Source organism: Scomber scombrus, chromosome 19, assembly GCF_963691925.1.
Source record: "Scomber scombrus chromosome 19, fScoSco1.1, whole genome shotgun sequence".
In the NCBI taxonomy this organism is placed as follows: domain Eukaryota; kingdom Metazoa; phylum Chordata; class Actinopteri; order Scombriformes; family Scombridae; genus Scomber; species Scomber scombrus.
The window spans coordinates 4,743,793-4,765,022 of record NC_084988.1 but is presented as its reverse complement, the minus strand read 5'-3'; the positions used below and the strand labels follow the sequence as shown (position 1 = coordinate 4,765,022).

At 41.0% G+C, this 21,230-nt stretch overlaps 1 protein-coding gene across 1 annotated transcript in view; it reads left to right on the top strand.

Annotated features, from left to right (window-relative positions):
* rab11fip5a (RAB11 family interacting protein 5a (class I)) overlaps positions 1-20,523 on the top strand; it is a 35,145-nt gene extending 14,622 nt beyond the window's left edge. The window contains exons 2-6 of the mRNA XM_062440822.1: positions 6,113-6,621; positions 8,579-9,158; positions 12,141-14,702; positions 16,718-16,874; positions 17,504-20,523. Of these exons, the coding sequence (XP_062296806.1) occupies positions 6,113-6,621; positions 8,579-9,158; positions 12,141-14,702; positions 16,718-16,874; positions 17,504-17,761 (4,066 nt within the window). The 3' untranslated portion in view covers positions 17,762-20,523. The remainder of the gene's footprint in view (positions 1-6,112; positions 6,622-8,578; positions 9,159-12,140; positions 14,703-16,717; positions 16,875-17,503) is intronic.
* Positions 20,524-21,230: the final 707 nt, after the last annotated feature.

Below are 21,230 nucleotides of genomic sequence, written 5' to 3'. Positions count from 1 at the left end.
TTTTGTTCTGTGTTGTTCTTATAAAATAAAAAAGTAGTTGCAGCTAGAACAGAAATGGTTGAGTGATCCTTTGAGAACACTGCCCTTAATTGCAATCCTTGGATGGTTGACTGCATGATGACAGTAGTAGTAGCTGGAGCTTTGCAGAGAAAAAAAAAAAAGAAAGGAAAAAAAGCCTCACATAGCTCCCTGGTGCTGCGTTAGGAATGTGAACCCCACCTTGGCTACAGGGAGTTGCCTGTCGTGTCAGGAGGAGGTCTGATACTATTGTTGGAGCGTCGATGTGAAACTCGAGCCCACACCTAACAGGTATTTAACGTAGAAGCACTCCTGTACAATTTCAGACACCTGAGTGAGAGTCATTAAAAACAAATCTTGCATATTTATTTTGTTTACATGCATCTGGATCATTTGGATTTGATTGAATTGAACACTTAAAAACAAGAAAAAAGTCTGCACAGTGCAGCTCCCGATGCAGGTAGATTTAAATAGATTACCAACAGTGACGTTTCGAGCTAAACACTCTTCTTCAGACTAAATCTAATTTATTTATAGTGTCTTCATATATGTGATGCATCTATTCATCATGTGGATTTATATATATATGATTGTGAAACATTTAAATGAGGGATATCTTTTTTAGAATATATAGAGGCGCCTCTTTTTCTAAAATCTAGCTATATTGATATTATGACGGCTGTATGGCCCCATGCATTGCTATTGTGCTCTATATCTTTTGTACATATATGTATATACAGTATTTACAACTATTTGTACATTTTCCAAATATTTCTATTTTTGTTTATCACATAAGGTTCATAATACTATCATTTATTTGTTTATTTATTCATTTATACATACAGTACTGAGCAAAAGTCTCAGGACACCATTAGATTTGATGTTGCAATGCTATAATGACCATTTGTAATTATTGTCTCTTTATTAGAAAACAACCAAATACAGGAAATGAGTATGCAGTATTAAAAAAACAAAAAAACTGCTTCTATAGGCTAAAGTGGCAACTTTAGTGTGACCTCCCCTTGCACTTAGCAATAGCAGGAACCTGGCTCTCTTAAACCTAAATGGAACCCTAATTAATAATGAATGTTACATTTTGTGCACATATTTCCTGTATTTTCTGTTTTGTATCTTAATACAGAGACCAATGGAAAAAAATGGATAGTGGTGTCCTACGACATTTGCACAGTACTGTATATGCATATGCACCTATATGTGCTATATGTACCTATAATGGCACATCATGTGACTGTCAGGTGACCTGGGCCTTTTGTGGATTTAAGATGGCGACTATCGGGTTGATTTTTAGTCTGAAGAAGAGCGTTGACCTCAAAACGTCACTGGTTGTATCTTATTATATCTACCGAGCTGCAGTGTGCTGACTGACTTTTTTCTTGCTTTTACACATTTGTTATGTTGTCCAGCACCTACTTTTTCTGTCTCTGCATGTGCGTGTCTATCACAAACTTTATTGAATGAAACGCTCCAATACAAATACTTTACTGGATTAGAATAATCCTGCCTTTGTCAAGTTTTGCACCTGACTTTTTATGCAAGCACAAAACATGTCATACCACATATTAAATGCTTGCGTCACTCTCTCCAGTGCTAGATTTTGCGTGTCTAAGTAATAAGAAAAACAACAATAGCAGACATTTTTCATGCCTGATCGTGTGGCACATTTTCCACTGATGTAATGTTTGTTGCTTCTCTATAGAGCTATAAAAAGCATCAGCATTCCTGTCTCTGTCCTCTGGGCTCCACCTGCTACTCGCTCTGTGATTATCAGAGTCGTACCGAGCGAGTTCGTTAGCTAATTGTTTTCACTGGCATTCTTCTTGGGTGTTCCCGTGTTTTTCAGGGCTGAGGTTGAGGTCGGTGGCAGGATGCCTCTTTTCCTCTGTAATCAAAGAGGTAGAAGCAAGAAGAATTGAATCAAAGGTGCGAGGTGTACCGGGTTTGTTTGTGGGTGAAATAAGTTCACACAGAACTCAATTGTGTGTTTGAATCCCAAGTTTACAGCTTTAAATCAAATACTGTTGTCCCACATTTGATGCTTTCTCATGCAAAGCCAGTGTGGGTGCTCTAAAATGATGGGAGTGTGTCTGCTGAATTTTTATTCCAACCAGTGTTCAGCTCCTGTTTTATTCAGTAGTGCTGGGTATCGATACCAAGTATTATCAAAACGTCTCCCGTCAAACGATACCTGCAATCAATCCTTTTTGCACCCAGAGCTAGAAAATAGGACATTTTATATAGACTACTAACAGCCAATCAACGCAAGCATTCTTCGATTTAATGCGACATGTGATTGGCCCACAGCCACAGCAGCTACGACCCGTCTGTGGTGGTGAAGTTGTGGTGAATTTGAGTTAGCGTGCTTAGCAGTTCAGCAGCCAAGATGCCACTGAAACGCTCTGTCTACACCACACACCTGTTACACCGGATAAAAGCAAGTGCACCAAATGTGTAATGGGTATCGAATGAAGTACTCAGTTGGTATCAGTATCACTTTTAGGTACTTGGGTTTGCAACCACAGGTTTGTTGGTTCTCCAGTAGATTTTTGTCTCCAAGTGGGAAACCTTCATGGATGTATAGAGAGAACTGGATACAGTGTCAGAGGCGGGGTCCCGTTCATTCCTGTGAAAGTTGCTCAGTGATGCACGAAGCCAAAAAAGCCACTTACAGCTGTAAAGAAACAGCTGGATACAAACATACTGTGCATGCTTTGTAGGCTGCATGCTTAAATGGGGATAAAACAATTAAGTCGTCTGGCTCTTCGAGTATTTTGAAATGTGATTGGATTAAGTCATTTTGTGGGGGTTTTGATGCTCAGAAAAATGAATCCGCTAATTTACAGACATCTCTTTCATACTGTAAGTCTATGGGAAAAAAGTCTTTTAAGGCCAGTTTGCAGCTACACGATTTTGGCCACTATGTCAAATTAGCTTCAAAGCCTGGAGCTATTCCTGTTCTCTTAACACATCCATGATTCCTAGATTCCTGATATTTCACCCTCTGAATTACAACCGAGAGGCCGACATGAATGTTTAGTCCCACTCGGCTGCTGTGTGATGTGAACGTGGGATAAGTTCATGCAACATTTAATAGCTGGCGAGGGAGGGAGGGAGGGAGGGAGGGTCATTTTTGCCTTATGAAGCTACAAACCAAGAATGTAGAAGTGCAATTATTTAGGTTTCTTTGGAGAGTTTCAGTTTCCCATAATTGTCCAAATACGCCTGTTACGCTGGATAAAAGCAAGAGCACAAAATGTGTAATGTGTATGGAATGAAGTACTCTGTATCACTTTAAGAGTACTTGGATTGGTACTAGTATCCTAAGTTTTTAAATGATACCTAGCTACTACTACAAACCTTAGAATTTCTAAGTGCAATTATTTGGGTTTCTTTGGAGAGTTTTAGTTTCCCATAATTGTCCAAATATTGTTCTCAGAGGTCTCACACACTGTGCAGAATAAAGGGTAAGTTTATGCACAATATAAATTCATGCATCACTTTTTTAAATCACATTGTGAGCTGCAGAGAAATCAGCAGACAAGTTAACTGGTGAATTAAATTAACATTCCAGCTGCAGCCAGTTTAAGTTTTTTATAGCTTGTGATCTGTGTTCATTTCCAACTTGAGCTTCTGCACAGTCATACTGTAGGTTTACTGAAAAAGGGAAACACTCTTGTGGGGGGAAATTTAAAAAAAAAGAAAAAGCTTTCTGGTTTCTACGATAACAGTGCAGCTGATGTGGGAGATTCGTTTCACATATCCGACGTACATCAGAAGGTTTGCTACCGTTTTTGTTCTCTTTCATGTCGGTGCTTTCAAGTCGCTTTTTTTTTTTTAAGTGTCTAAATCTCTGTTCTCGATTTTTTTTTTCTTCTTTTCGTTCCACAGTATGACATTTAGTTTTTCTTGTTGATTCAGCAGTGCAGGAGCTTGTAGTTGCTTATTAAGCTGCATTCAGGCCGCTTCACCTCTAGCCTTCTACCTCTCTGACATCCTGTTCATTTGTGCATTTGTGCAATCAGACGGAATATAGTACAGTTGGAGCTCTGTAATCTGTCATAATGTAACTGCACAGTTTAAACGCTTATCTTCGACAATGATCTGTGTTTGGTTAACGTGTGAATTTTAACCGTTTTTCTCTTAGAATTACATCATATTTCTTTGGTAAAGCTACTTCATATGAAATCAGCCTCTTCTGGAATATGATACTCTTATGAGAATTGTAATATTTATGCAGGTATGTGTCACCCATAATACGTTGAGCTAAACAATAGAGAAAGGCACTGTGGTCGAGGTGTGAGGTGAAAATGGCTTCACAGCACAGGAAGTCAGAAAATAAAAGCAGATCTTAGTTTCAGGTCCTGATCTGATAACTTCGCGTTGGCAGCACCAAGTATCACAAACACGTGTTTAAAGGGGGGATTTTTCTTCAGTTGTACCATTTTTAAAAAAACACACACAGTCACAGCAGACCAGATGAGACTTTCCCATGAGTCATTTTGAGGTCAACTTGTTGGCGCAGTTCCACCCACTGGTTCGTAGCGTTTCGAAGAACTGCTCCTGCCAGTACAGTAAAGGAGTTTACAGTTGGGCCCATTTTAGTTTTTCAGTCTGAATCCGTTGTAATTATTCAGGACGTTCACTGTGAAATCATAAATGATCATTGTCCTACTTCATTGTTCTTGCTTAGCGGGTCTGACGACTAAAACAAGAGGCCTCCCCAAGGGATTGTGGGATGTCTGGCCACACACAGCTTGGTGGTATTAGTAGTAGGACACAGACACACACACACACATACACAGTAACACATACACACAGTAACACACACACACACACATGCACAAACACATGCACACACACACACACAGCTTGGTGGAATTAGTAGTAGGACACACAGTAACACGCACACACACACACACACACACACACACACACACACACACACACACACACACACACAACTTGGTGGTATTAGTAGGACAGACCCCACTAATGCACACAGAAACACATACATACAGTAACTCACACACACACACAGTAACACACACACAGTAACACACACACACACACACACACACACACACACACACACTCACACTCACACTCACACACACAAACACACAAACACACAAACACACACAGTAACACACAGACACCCCCTAATGCACACACGCACACACACACGCACACACACACACACACACACACACACACTTACTCTGTGTGAGGTCAGATTGGCCCCATTCATAGTAACAATACAATAATTCGGTGTTGAAGTAATTGATGGCTCCGTTAAGTGTTTTTGTCTTAAAAGAGGTACAGCTTCTTGTGTGAGTGTGTTTGTGTGTTTTGTAATTTAAAATGGTAAAAATATGAAATTAATTTGATACTTGTTTCCACCATGAATCCTAAACTCAGCTCATGTTTTCATAATCACACAAAGATGGCCAGAACTGCAACGATTAGTCGATCAACACAGAATTAAACAGTAAAAACATTGATAACTGATTAATTATTAATTCTCTACTTCCAGCCTCTTAAATGTGAGACATATGTAACACTCAATTGAAAACATTCAGATTCTGGACTTGATTGGACAAAACAAGCAAATGGAAGGCAGGCCTTTACATTTCACAGACCAAACAATGGATTAACTAAGAAAATAACGGGCAGATTAATTGATCATGAAATAATCGTTAGTTGAAGCCCTAAAGACGTCCCACCTGTTGTCTCAAGGGTCAGAAATGTTTTAAAATGATCAAAACAGGTATTCATGTGTTTAACAGCAGACAAAACAATGAGGATTGAGTAGTGATGAATCATTTATGCTATTAAATAATCACAAAGCCAAAGGCGGTGTATTAAAGCTGCTTGTTTTATCCAATCAACAACACATAGCCCATAAATATTATATTTACACTGATTGAAAATTCAGTTCAATTTTTGTAAACTACTCGAAAAATGACCAGAATTGCTGCAGATACATTTTTATATTGCTTGATTAACTGTTTCAGTACATGTATGCACAGTGTATCTATAAATATCTCTGATGTTAACGGATGGATCTCTGTTCCAGGTGGTACAGACTCAACTCCAAGACGGGGAAGAAGGAGAAGGAGCGAGGAGACATTCAAGTCACCGTCCAGTTCACCAGAAACAACCTGACAGCCAGCATGTACGACCTGGTCATGAAGGACAAGACCGGATCCACGTTCCGCAAGCTGAAAGATCGCATAAAGGGGAAGAGGAGAGCCAGCGAAGAGGACTCCTCGTCGGCCGTCGTACCGAGCGGCTACGGGTCCGTGTACCGAATGCGCCAGCGGATGCCCAGCGACGGAGGCGGGGAGGAGGATTACGAGGACGACGAGGGGGGCGAGGCCCGTCGGAGCAAGATGAGGAACTTTTTCCTGAGAGGGAAGCTGAGGAAGTCGTCGGACACTCGTTCCAGCACATCGCTAGGTTCAGAGAGCAGCGAGTCGTCTCGGGGAGGGAGTCTCAGCCCCACAGCTGGCATCAGCGTGGTGGTCTCTGACCTCTCCAACTCGCCCAGTAACAGCAGTAACCTGACAGCAGATAACAGTCCAGGTGAGAATGACCAGTAGACGGTAATGTTATCATTTATAAAAGAAGATGTGAAGTCCTCTCTTTCTTTTTTTTATACTCAGACTGCACATTTAGTCCAGGTAGGATTTCAATCCAGTCATCAATTCATCCTCTTGTTCAGAGCGTAAGAGCAGCTTCAGGTTCCCAAACAACACAACTACTACCCTACTACACATCTTCTTACTACCACTTTATATTTCTGTTGCAGGTCCTTATCAAGTCTCAAACACACATCAATTATGCAAATGTGTGTAAAATATATCCTCAAAAAACGACTTCCTTAAAACTATTTCACACCCGTCTGCGGCTCACTCAGACTGTGTGAGAACTGCAGAAGTAGCTCGAGAAGTTGTCAAATGTTAGTAACTCAAAAAGGAACATAGACACAACTACTAAAAGGATGGATGACTGTAAAACTGAAACCTATCTGGTGTGTGCTGCAGGAGTGAAGAGTATAAAGCTGGAATAATCCTCCTGCATATTCCTTTTAACCCTCACATACTGTTCATATTCACACTTTTCACAGTATCCCCTTATAATTAGTCTCTATTCCTGCACAACAGATCATTCATGAATCATTCATGAAGCTTAATGAAGCTTTCTGACATCTTAGAGAGTTTATTATTCAGTTTTTACACTTGTCGTTTATGGAGAAAAAACATAAATTATATTAAATGTGAAGAATGCAACAGTGTTTTTTTGAATTTTTGAATAAATATGGATCAGAAACTCTAATAATAATATTTATAAGCTGCACTCAAATGTTTTAAAGAGAAGCCATCAAATATTTAGAGTGTATTAACTTCTTTCAAATGTAAAAATGGGTCAGATTCGACCCTGAGCAGTATGTGAGGGTTAATTATCTCCGCCTGTGAAACTTAATGAGGTTTGTGTTTTCAACCCACTGTGTTTGTTTGTTACTTTGAAGATAACCTAAAAACGGTTATTTCACACCTAAAGGCTTAAAATAGGAGGCGGATGCATGGTGAGGAAGTCTCATGAATACTTTGCTTTTCTACTGGCCGATAGAAACTCTCCATTATTGAGCTTGACAAAAAAATAGGGCCATTTTGCGTTCATTACTAAGGGGAACATCATCACCCTGTAAATGTTTCCAGAACTTCATACTGGGGTTGAAGGACAGCCCTAACATCACACTGGGCTTAGTGATAAGTCAAAAGTAAATATTGTGTTGTTTTGATACAGAAAATATACTGTAATACTAATCACAATACAAATGTTGTCCATATTATCACCAGTGTTTTCCATAATGAGCTGAAATGTTGAAAAATCTCTTAAATTTGAACGTAAAGTCCTGTAATGTGTTCACATCCTGATGTGAAAAAAGGTGATAATGGGGGATAATTAATTAACTTTAAGTGAAGGTCCAACATGTGGAGCTACTCTATTTTGACAGGTGCACATAGAAAGCAAAGGGTAGAGAAACTAGGGCTGGGCAATAAATCAATATTATATTAATATTGTGATATTTTATAGATATCATCTTAGATTTTGAATATCGTAATATCTTTATATGGAATAAGTGTTTTCCTGCTTTTAAAGGCTGAATTACAAAAAAAATGTCATTGCGTCAATATTTTGTGAAAGCACCGATAGCGATCCCTACAATATTGTCAAAATATCAATATCGAGGTGTTTGGTAGAAAATATCATGATATTTGATTCTGCCCATATCGCCAGGCCCTAAGAGCAACATTTCTCATTATACTAGAAAGCACTCAGCATTCACAGAGAGGTAAATGAATCATTCTTGCCCCCACATCTACAGGCGATACTGAGCAGTCCTGCTGTGAAAAACTGTGCTAGTTAAAACCATTACAAGCTTTTATCTCCCAATTAACTTGCATCCAGTTCTCCTCGCTCCCCCTTCTTTGAATGAATCTTTAATGAATCTTTGAATTTCCTCGGCTTTTTGCAGAGCACACAGCAAACACATCACCCAGGTCGTCTTCTCTCAGATGTGAGTTCGGTGATGAGACCGGTGAGATCACCATCGCAGTGCCTCAGCCCACTGTGTGCGTTAACGGAAGCCATGCTTACAAAGTCCAACACCTGGACCCAGGCTCAGGAAAACCTGCAGATTCTTTAGGCGTGGGACTGTTGCAGAAGTCGTTGCCTCTCTCCATGTCTCTACAGAACCTCAGCCCGCGAGCCGACACGGACCTCCCCAAAGGCACGGTCGGAGACGGACGCCGCTGGTCTTTTGACAAGCCCGGCGAGGAGGAGAAAGCTGCCATAGCGGCGGCCCTGGAGCAAAGCGGACCCATGGTGGGTGACGAAGAGGAGTGCTTGGAACAGCCTGCTCCTCCCTCCTCCTCTTCGGCGGAGTCGGAGAGTCAGGGGAAAAAGCAGAGGAGGAACTTGTTCTCCCATGGGAAGAGTGACTCTGCGGGGAAAAGGACGAGTCAGTCCAAGGATGAGTCTGAACAGGCCCACGCTGCCACTGAGGAGAAACACAGGGGATGGTTCGGATCAAAGGACTCACACAGCAAACCTAGGTAAGATACACACTGTGATCACAGAGATGACTAATCTCTCTGACACTCAGTGACAGATTCATTTGTTATTACATCAAACAGAAGATAAATTATCATTGCAGCATGAATTTGAATTGAATCAAGAAGGTCAACAGCAGCCGACATGCTCGTGAGTTTGTGCCGGCTGTTTTAGTTTTCTCTCCATCATCTGTCATAGGTTGAGGTTTCTAATTGCATTAGACCCGCATACTTTGGTTTATTTGGCATAAATAGGGGCGTGAAAGAATGTTTTTGATGTGTTTTGAGCAGCAAGAGTTGGAGCAGAAGACAGAGGTGTGTTACTTGAATAGATTCATTTTGATGAACAGAGTAGCTCACTAAAAAAACTGAGATGTTTTATCACTTTTAATAAAAAATATTTTAATATATTATATGTGCCTTAAAACTTTTCAGCTCATCATTTAAAACTAGTGAAAGTAACATGGTTGAATTTGAATGAGCCATGCAAACAAAAATGTTAAACTTTTGCCATAAAGTTGCATCCATCTCTTTTATTTCATCCATCCTTGTAGATTCCTTGTAGGAACAGCCATTATCAAGCTTTAGTATTTTTCATTAATGTGACAAAAAAAACAATCTTAACTCATTTCCACTTACTAGCTTTCTTCCAGAGCTATCAACCGTATCTCACAGTATTCCTCAGTGGATGGAGATACAGTAGCTTATCATCGTCTCAGGATAACAGGTGGTTGTATGCAGGAGGAGATCATAACTGAGGAAGAAAGGAACTGATTGCACATGAGGGATACTGTGAAATGCAACTGAAAGCTATAGAAAAACCTAGTAAGGGGACCTTAAGTCATGATTAGTTTGACAGGCTACTATTTCAGGTTAAGAAAGAACTGAGGTGAAAGTCCAGATTATCTGTTCTTAACTCGAAAAAATCGGACTAAAAACAAAATCTGAGCATTGTAATTAAGAAAAACTTTAAACATTACATATCAACAGTTACCAGAGTAGTTGTAAGTAGCTACTCTTCACTTCCTGCGTGCCAGCATGGCTACTAGAAGTTGTTTCCAGCTCTCTACACATCCGTCCCGGTCTCTGTCTCTGGTTACAGCAGGTATCTGCATTGCAGATGGGGGTGGGGGAGCTGCTCCTGTGAAATTAGCTCTATCAAGCCGGAGCCGTGTGCACGCTGTAATATGGTTCAGTAATAATGTTGTTTTCATTGGAAAGATGATGATGTGAGCTGGAACAATCCATGGTCTCTTACAGGTTTTGTGCGTGCGTGCGTGTGTAGGTTTTGTGTGTATGCATTTGTAGTGTGTGTGTGTGTGTGTGTGTGTGTGTGTGTGTGTGTGAGCAGATAAAGGAAGGAAGAAAATCCCATCTAATTTTATTTCCACTTTTAACACAAGCACAATCTTAAGAGGGTAATTTATTTGGGGGGTGGGTGTCACATGCTGCACTGTACTTTCTCTTGTACCACTTGGGTGCATCACTCCTGCACGTTGTGTTGGAGTCTTATTTAAAATGAATCTTTAATTAAGGTTATAAAAAAAAATATTGCAATGGTTGCTTTTAATTATTATTTTTTATCAACACTTGACCATGACCAAAAACCAAGCAGAGCATCATAGTATTTTCATACACTGAGCAAAAACAGAATATTGGGACTTATAAGCGCTGCTGATGGAAGCGAGGTCAGCTATTCTGGACCATAGTACACTCAGTACTTTTCTGCCAGCTCTGTAACTATACATTCTCACAGCCTACACACCCACATAATCTTAGATCCTTGGGGAAGAATGCCAAGCTGGCACCAGGAGCACTAAGTAATCACTACACCCAGCTGCATCAACTTTTCTTGCAAAATATTACATCAAGGGCCAACGAATACACAGAAGAGACGTAGAAATTCATGTTTTGGATGCAAATTAGTGCCGTGTCTGGAAGATATAAAAACACGCATGATTGATTCCAACTGTTAATATTGTTTCGAAATGTTTAGTGTTTGGCTAGCTGCTAAAGAATAAAGCCAATTTGTGTAGAGTTTTCAATTTAATTATAACATTTTCCCAATTACTAAGTTTTAGTCTCTAGGAAAAAAAACCATCCTGGTTAAAGTTCTCAGCCCGTTCATCTCAGCATCCTCAGGTTGGATCTGTGGGTGGCAGCAGGCTAGCAGCATTGCTTCCTGCCAAAATCTAATATGTTCCAATGTAATACATAAAGGCTTTAAAGCTGGATTAATCAGTGCTTAATTTGGATACAATGCATTAAATCGCTACCTGTAATGTGAAAGGAGAAGCTAGTGGTGTTATCCGCCACTCTTAGCGTCTTTTAGCTTATTGTTTTGGTTAGATGGCCCAAAACTTTACTGTTTGGCTCAGTTTCAATGCTCTCATCAACCTCGTTTCCAACCGCAGACAGCTGTCACCATAAAAAAACAAAAGATCTGATAAATCTTAAAGTACCAAGCAAGAAATAGCCAAAGTTAGCCACTAGCTGGTGATCATAGTTTTCCCTCAGGAATCGGTGGAGACCAAAAACAGAGTTTAAAGAAGAGAGAATAATCAACTTTATTTCATCAGGTCTGCAGGAACATGACTGTAAATGAATGCTAATGTTGCTCTGCGTCTGCTGGATGTGTAAATTGGAAAGTATTTGCATCATAGTTATTATAACAATGTTGATATTGTGTTAATAGCTTGTTACCCCCAATGGGCAAAAAAACATGCAGGTGTAGAGGTGATTTACAGATAATGAAGCTACAGTAAACAGAAGCTCTGTTTTGCTCTATTTTAGGCAACAAAGCAGGGTTTCAAATAATAACAAGAGCTGCACATAAAAATAGAAGAAAATAAAAACTAAAAATAGATGAAACACAAGCCGGTCTGTGTACTGTATAATTAAGTTGTGGTTTAAAAGAATATTTGGGACAGAAAAACCTTCTGCGTCCCCACTAATCAAGAGGACTGTGTGCCCTTCCTTTCACAGCCTGGTGGTGTCACCTAAACTAGAGCCCAGCACTGACCCCCACCCTCCACCTCTCCCACCTAGTCACTACCCGCCGGGTCTCCCTGTAGATCCTTCCTCTCTGCATCACTCTAACCCCTTCTGTCACTCACAGACCACATCACCTCCCATGTCCCCCTGCAACCCTTTCTTCTCTCTCGTGCAGCACAACCCTTTCTATGAAGACATGCTAACTGCTCAGCCACTAAAACCTTCGCTGCCTCCTCTGCCCTATCTCTCCAGCTCCCGGCCCCCCATAGCTCTACTCTTTCCGCAGGCGAGTAAGCCTAACCTCACCCTGACCCACGACAGCACAACTACAAAGGACTCCATCACTGGCTCTGGTACAAAGAGTGACGTGATGGTCAAAGTTAGGAAACGTCCCCTTCCTCCTACTCCCGTGGAAAAGGAGAAACATTTAAGCAAGAAGTTGTCCAACCCTTTTATGTCTGCTGGGGAGCTGGAACCGGATTCAGAGTGGGACGAATCCTTTGAAGCGTTTGCAGCTGGCAGGCTGCAGTCTCCCGAGGATCTGACCACAGATTGCAAAACACAGCAAAACACACCCGGTGGCTGTCCACTGGAGCACTGCAATAATAAAGGAACCTCACCACCCATAGCAGATGCTCATCAAATCACAAATGTGAAGGACTCACTACATCAGCGACCTTTAGGTATCACTTTAAGTAGCAGCACAGAATCCTCATTTGAAGCACATAAAGCTACTTGTGTGGTGACCGACACTAACACGCATCACTTTGACACATTTCTGCAATGTCTTGACACAATCCCAGAATATGGGAGCTTTGAGGATCACAATAAAATGTTTAACACTTCAGCTAACCCACCAAAACTGGATGCTTGCTTTGAAAGTTTTGAAGCTAACAGCACTACTAACACAAACGTTTTAACCGACACTAACACGCATCAATCCCCGTTCCACGCCATGGCTCTAAAACTCAACAGCAGCTCCCCAGATCCTGGTTCTTCGGGTCTCGGCAGTTTAGCAGAAGACGATTTCCTGTCCTGCTTCTCTTCGTCAGAGAAGTTCTCAGCATCCTCTTCAGACGACGCCGAGGCACAGAACTTCTCCGGCTTTGAGATATCAACCGAGTCAACCATGGTAAACAATCTAAAGCAGTCAGAGTCAGAAGATGACGTTGCCGACAGGTCTAAGGAGCTGTCTTTAGTTGATGTAGGGGAGCAAACTGTTATTCAGCACTGGGATGATGACAAAAAGATAGATTTGAACACTTCAGAAGGGGCCTTGGCACCTCAGTCACCAGTCCTTACATATCAGCAGCCTGTGATCACAGCAAAGGAGACAGAAAGTGAAAGCAGAGATAATTGGACACCAAACTTTTCCAGTGTCATGTATCCTGACCTGCTGCCAAAACTCTCTTCAGACTCAGAGCTACTGCCGAAGCCCGATGTCTCTTTACAGCCTGACAATGAAAATGAAGAGAAAGCCAAAGATGAAGCTATAGTGGATTTTTCAGAAGAGCTAAATGGTTCCTCTGTAACTGCTAATAGCGACACAGATAAGATGATTTCTTCCACTCCAGATGATGAACTCTGCTCCACTCATCCATCACTGTACATCATAACCTCCTCCCCCGGTGTCAGCCAGCGTTTGTCAGACTCACCCTTCGAGAGCACTAGTTTAGGAGGGCAGGCTGCCAACCAGCACTCTCTCGTGCCATTCAGGCTTCTTGATGATTTCCTTGACACCAGTCACATCGAGAGCAGTCCTGGCCGTGACATAAAAGCGTCCGATCAAAACGCCAGCAGCCTTCTACAAAGCTTGTACGAGAGCCCCGACTCGCAGTATTACCAAAGCTGCCAGTCTCAACCATCCTCCAAATGCTCCAACGTCTCCGAGTCGGAGGAGACGCTAAACTCTGCGTACTGGACTCTCTGCGGTGAATTGAGCGAGAGTCAGACACCTGCCGATGACGCTTTAGGCCCAAAAGATTCCTCTAATGGAGAAATTAACCACACTGACCAGTTTGAAGAATCCCTCTGTGGGGCGGAGGACAAGACAACAACACTCGAGCCGAGTTTCACAATAGGGGAAGATTTAAGTTTACAACTACACCCTGCAGCACCAATAGACTCTTACATGAGCTGTAATCCAAAACCCCAGCCTGCTGTCTTAGATGATATGTTCTCAAAATCCCCGCAGGCGCAAAGTGCTACACTACACCGCTCCCAGTCTGAGGGCAAGCTGGTGACTCCTTTTGACGAACTCCTAGTGCCCTCCTTTGGGAGCGATCCCTGCGCACTAAAGGATTTATCCTCAGCCCGGCTGCGCCCTGACCTCCCCTCTCTGACCTCCTTTGCTCCTTTTCTAACTCCTGATCGTAGTAGCTCTCCTTTAGCGCTCTGCCCCCTTTCCTCCTTTGCCAATGCCTCGGCAGGGTCACCACCCAGCGTGGTAAGAGCCGCCGCGCCAGCTCTCGCCAATGCAAAGCCAATGCCTCAGGAGACGCAACAGCAGCAGCAGCAGCAGCAGCAGCAGCAGGCAGCCAATCAGCAGAACAGGTGAGGTTGCACATGCTCAGTGCGAAAATGGTGGAGGAAGCACTTTTTTTCCCCACTTCTATCCTGTCTTCTCGTCTCCTTGGTCTCCCTCCGCCACTCTTGCTTCCACCTGCTTTTCTTCTGTGCCGCCGACTCTCGAGAGGTTTCTCCTTTTGTGGTGTGACCTTGTCTTTTGATCACGCTGTAAATACACCAACCCACAACACACACACACACACACACACACACATATACACACACACATATGTTGTTAACAGGACTCCATTGCAGGTGTCTTGTGTGTGTCCTGGCTCTGTGGTAACAGGAGGGGAAACCGAGCCTCAGGCCAATTAGCAGTTATTATTTTGCCCTGATTCCTACCACACACCCTCCCTGTAAGACACACACATGTGCTCACACACACACACACACACACCATTCCCCGTCCCCACAGGGCAAGCTAGTGTTCTCACACAGCCACACTTATTTGCCAAAATCTCAACCAGAAAGCAGACTTTATCCGAGGCACAAAAAAAAAAGGTGTTGTTGTGCCACTGATAGCATTTCCTTTTCACCTCGGGGTAATAACACATTCAACACAATTCTACATGTTTGATTGCACAAAGGCATGCAATTAAGTCTTACAGTTTTGTGCTAATTTAATTTCAATTTTCACCAGTATTTCCTTTTTAATGGGGAGTCTTACAGCTGTCTAACATGATGTTCTGGGATTTTAAAAGATTGATCTTTGGAGCCCACGTCTGGTGTCATCCTCGAGGTCCAGAGGACAAGCTCTATTGTGCTCAAAAGATGAGAAAATATATAACTGGGCTAAAAATGACATACAGAATGTGATGAAGATTAAGGTTGCAAGTTATTGCCGTTACAATGAAAGTGATTGGATCTGATATATTTCCTTGTGAATGTAGGTCACTGACACAGGAAACTGTCTTTCCTGTGTTGCTCGTACAGTTTTAGTCAGAAGACTCAGTCAAGTTAGAAAAAACAAAGCTGGTTTATAATTGTTTCTAAGCTGACCAGTAGGTACATTTTTTAAGATAAACGGCAAGCAACAGCGTCTTTTGAACCCATCGAAGATTTTTTAAAAAACTAAATTAATTTGATGAAGGGAAATGTGTTGATACTTGTTTTCCTTTTACTGTCTTCAAATCAAAATGTTCCAAAGGAAAGTAGAGATGTGATTTGTGTGACTCAGAGTAGAAACTCCCTTCTGCCTCAAAAGCACCAGATATCTATTTTTAGCTTTTTAGTTTGTGTCATGTTTATGCACAGTGATGTTTTGGCCTCGGTGTGGACAAGACTCAAGGTCACTTTGAGAGAGTGATTTAAAAAACCACAACAACAAAAATAATAAAACCTTGTCAGATACTTTAATTTTAAAAGAAATGTAAAAATATAGTTTTCGGACTTCTTATCCTTTTATTATGTTTTGGCCCTCTGAGGGTCCCAGCAGCCCCTACATGAATATAACTAAATAACATCTGAGGTTCTGAGGTTGAGACTAAATAGGAATGAAACATGCTTGTACTGCAAATTAATGTTCATAAGAAAGTTAAATGTTGATCGGATCAAATAGAAGTAAATATAATATTAAACGTTTATTAAAATTAACCTCAAGTATCATCAAATGTCACAAGCATGTTTAGTCTTAAAACTAGTCTTAAACTGCTGTAAGTGGCCAATTTTACTCTGAACGTCACACACTGTACAAAACAGAGGAAGGAAAAAATTATCACATATCCAATCATCCTCTTCCTCAAGTGAATCTTATATGAGAGTATCATAGAGTATCTTACACAGAATGAGATGCCCAAAATATACAGTGCTGAAATGTATTTGGCTGTTTTGAGCTATGAATATCTGAGAGACCTCCAGAATGGCAACCAGACCTGGTCCTTTACTGTACCTTTCCTCAAAGTCCCTGATAACAAACCTTAAAGCAACAGAGGTGTTGCCGTTGCCTGAAGCGGGATACCTGACCTTCTGTGTGTACCTATTGTTGTCGTCCCGTCCAGCCCCCACCCAGTGAAGCCCCTGACCACTGCCATGCTGGCTGACGAGAAGCGGACTGAAGGCCGATCAGTGCTGGCCACCGGCCTCGAGAAGCTCAAGTCCACCATCCATCCGGGGAGGAGCAGCCAGCTCAGCGAGCAGGAGACGGAAAGGAAGAAGGTATATCAAACAATAATAACCTGAAATACTGTAATACTGCTTTTCAGAGGCAAATGGGAGTAACTACTGTATGTTTGTGTACTTTTAATGGACAGCAATCATAACTCGTTTTAGATTTATGTGACATTTATTAATGGCAGGAAGAGTTTAAGTCACACTCTCAGTTTCACTACTCACACTCACACTTGATTAAATATATATTTTAATTATCAGAGTGAGGTAAATATAATATCAGAAGTGGTGAATAAGACAAATAACAGATAAATGAAAACAGTGATTTATAGTTACAATAAATGTAAACAAAAATCTGTTTTATCTTCATGAAAATGTAATAATTCATGTGTTCCCTTTTGTTAAATGACTCTATTCTCATAATTTCCAGTTTAATGATTGTTTTGTGACGTCTAATCAGAGTTTGATAAATGACAAATATCTGAAAAGCTTTCCTGCAGCAGCTGAAGACAATAGTTAAAACCATTATTACCATAAAGGATAAAAGATGAATGTGATGCTGCTTTGTTTGTTTGTTGACTCAAGTGAGATTTAATAGACATCAAACCCTTCCTATAATTTATCATTGCTTTCATTCTTCTCCCCTCCCGTCCATCTCTTTCTCTCTCTGCCCTCAGTCTCTGACAGAAGGAGCGGGCTCGTACTACCACCTCAACCACAACGAACTGGTCGCCCTGCTGGTGCAGCGTGAGTCGGAGATGGAGAGGCAGAAGGCGGAGTTCAAGCATCAGAAAGCTCTGCTGGCCAAGCGGGAGGTGGAGCTGAGGAAGCTGAAGCCGCAGGTCAGAGATCTGGAGGACTACATTGACACGCTGCTGGTTCGCATCATGGAGCAGAAACCCACTCTCCTGCAAGTGCGCTCCAAGTTGAAGTGACGAAAGAGGGGGGGGCGGGGTTGGGGGGAGGGTTTGCAGTTCAGCCCACATCTTTTCACTCTAACCTCCACAACAGCTCTTTAGTCTTTTCACTGCTATGCTGTCCTTTTTGATACAAATATTTAGGCACTGAGAAGATGTCGAGGCGATGTTTTCCAGCCGGCATGCTTTACTGTACTGAAACACGTCCTCGTCGAAGGGTTCGGTTCGGGCTGTTCTGAATGTAGCGGGTCCTCAGGTTGTTTTCAGGTCACACAGCCGGTTGGTTTTAAGCTCACAGGGGGAGTGAGCCCAGTGGGTTTAAAAACAGAAGAAAAAAACCCCAGATGCTTCCATTTTTGGTATCCTGATTGTAGAAACAACAATTCCTCCTTTTCACCTCACCTGTCACTTTCTATCACCTTATCACAAGAGAGAGAAATTGTAGGGATTCAGTCCATAACAGCATATATCCAGATAAACACTTAAAGAAGAGCTCACGACTTAAAGGCTACACTTGGCGGTTTGTGTTTTTCAGCCCATTTACTCCAAATGATGTGTGTTGTACATCAGTGTTGGCCATTATCCAAAGTATGCCGCCAGCTTTGAGCCTGATTTTCTGCCTTCAAAGCAGCCGTTGGTTTCAGTCGTTTCTGTGCAGCATGAAAATGAAATGGCAGGACTATTATCTATGTATCACAGTGGGAATTTTATCAGCTTTGATTTTCTGTTTTTTGTCATCGCGGTGTCATTAAGTTGATAATGCAATCTGAGAGAGAGCATGACATTTAATGTGTGAGTCAGTTGCCAAAAAAAAGCAGAAAACTCCCAAACTATTGACTATCAGACTTTGGATTTAGGAGTTTCTGTTCATAATTGCTGCATCATTGCTGCATAAATAAATAAAGGCGACTAAATGTTCACTTCAGTGGCTTTCAAGTGAAGTTTCTATATTCGTAAGTCAACTTTTCATGCTTAACTGAAATGAGCTGAAACCAATGGCCGCCTCAAAAGATGCAAATAAATCTAAAATATGCTCTTACGCTTTGGAAAATAGTCGGCACTAATGTTTATTTAATGAGGTTAAAAACATATAAAACAACATCTCTCTGATAAATTCTCCCTCCATAATTACAGATGGTGTGTGTGTGCTGTTTTGGATTGACTCCCTACAAATGTTCCCGAGTAAATATCGAGTGCTTCGACTAGTTGTTGTTTTTTAAAAACTATAAACCAAATGACCGCTGTGAGACTTCAGCCTCGTCATGTGCACATTATTGGGGAACTTGATTGTAGCTCATGAATGTTCAAAAGTGTTCTTATTCAGCCAGCAAGTGAATGGTTCTTACTTTTGCTTGTTCTTTCCTTTCTTACCCCCCCCCCCCTTCCTCCTGCTCCTCTTCCTTTCTCCTTTTTTCTTCTTCTCCCTTCTTCCTGTTCAATGGGCATGTCTTGAAATTACCCCATAATACTCAGCCACATAAGCTAACTGATTCTCGTGTGGGTCATGGTGTTATCAGGTGAAGACAGAATCACTCAGTATCCTCTTCAGTATCAAGATCAGCCATCACAGCTTCTCTCGGATCTCACGCTTTATGCCGTTTCACACGTGTGTGCGTTATCAACACGCACTCCACATTCTGGTACTTGACTCCCCTTCTCCTCCTCCTCCTCCTTCCTCCTCCTCCTCGCTGTCCGTGTGTCACAACTCACTTCGGCTCAAGCACGCATACTGCTACCGCTTTTCAGGTGTTACAAAGGGATATATACCGCATTTTACAGCATATATGCCGTATTGAAATGCCAAATGCTGCCTTATTTTTGTCTTTGTTTTTGACGTTCATTAAGTTGGTTGGTTATCTAGCACTTCATCTTACTTGGCGGGGGCGAGGGGTGGAGGAGAGGAGAGGAGAAGAGAGGGAGAGGCAGGTTTTGAAAAAGAAAAAAAAAGCCATGTGTTCACTGAAGGTTTCTTTAATTCTTCTGATGCTTTGTTATAATGTTGTTTTTTAGATCACTGCACAATAATAAATTGTATGCATACCAATAGAACAATTAGCCGTTAACAGTGATTTCCTGTGAAATGCCAAAAAAATAGAAACACATAAAAAAACCTAACAAAAAAGAAATAAAAACAGAAAAAAGAAAAGAGAAAAAAAAGAAGCCAAGCCTTGAAACTTTCTCAATGGAGCAGATCGATACACCGTAAAGTATTCTGATATGATGCCACGTTTTACAGCATTTGTGGATGTTCTTGCACTACTTAATCGTCAGAACATAACTATACTGTACCTGTCTGTTTGATATCGGTATAGTTAGATTTACTTTCACACCGTACTGCACTTTCTAATCGCTCTGTGATTTAAACACTTGGCCTCCTCTTGACACCACGACGATGATTATTAGCCAGTGAGCTTGAAGCATACAAAACATCACAAAAAAAAACAACAAAAAACCCCCCCAACAAAACCTGTCTTGTCATCTCGGTTTCTGCTGTGTGATCGCAATATCAAGTGCATAGATGACGAGAGACGTTATTAAATGTGACTCGGCACTTAATGAAGCGCAAGAATAAACGTCCTCTCTTCCATGTCTTCCATTTTAAATAGTTTTTATTTAAGTTTCAACCGATTTGTTTTTTTTGTTTTTTTTTTCGTCCTCGATTTTGTAGCCGGTGGAACGTGCTTAAAGGTAGTATGTAAGATTGGAAAGTTTACAATTCGTGATGCAATTCTGTTTCACAAATTTTGTATATTTAATAAAGAATATTTTGTGTTTCTTGCTCACCATATGTTTGTCTGTAAATCTTTCTTTGGAGGTCTGTTTGTGTGTGTTTTCCTCGGCTCCATTGTGCATCCTGTTCCAAGTTAATATTTGTTGAGCTCAGATGAATCTATTGTCTTATTGTTTCTCATGTTAGCATAGAAAAATATACAAGACATTTAGGTAATTTTACTAAATTAGTCATCTAATGTAGTTATTTTAGCCTCTGTCTTTGAGTTTCAGGTCTTAAATGTAAAGTATTTTATACCTTTTACCCTTAAAAGCCACATTTTATGCAGAATAACAAAGATATTATTATTATTATAAGAGATAATAAAATGTTGTAGAACCTCAACCATTTCATGCATTGTTTAGCTTTAACTCAGTTTTGCTGGGAAAAAAAAGGTTTTACTCAATGTTGTATTGCTGGTTTTCTTTCAGTTAATATCACTCATAAAGACATTCATCACTAACAAAAAAGCAATATTATATCAAAAGTGATCTATGTGTGTCCACAGCTTTGATGTTTTTTGATGTGTTCACAGGCAGATCTGTCACAATACTGACAGTGACTGACAAGTGCTGTGATTACACCTGACTGACTTTTTATTAGTTTAGTGAGGAGGCCCATAAAAATCAAGTCCATATTTTGACTTAATTCACACTCCATGAAATTTAAATCATTGTTTAATATCCTTCTACAGATCAAGATTAAATCTTATGATAG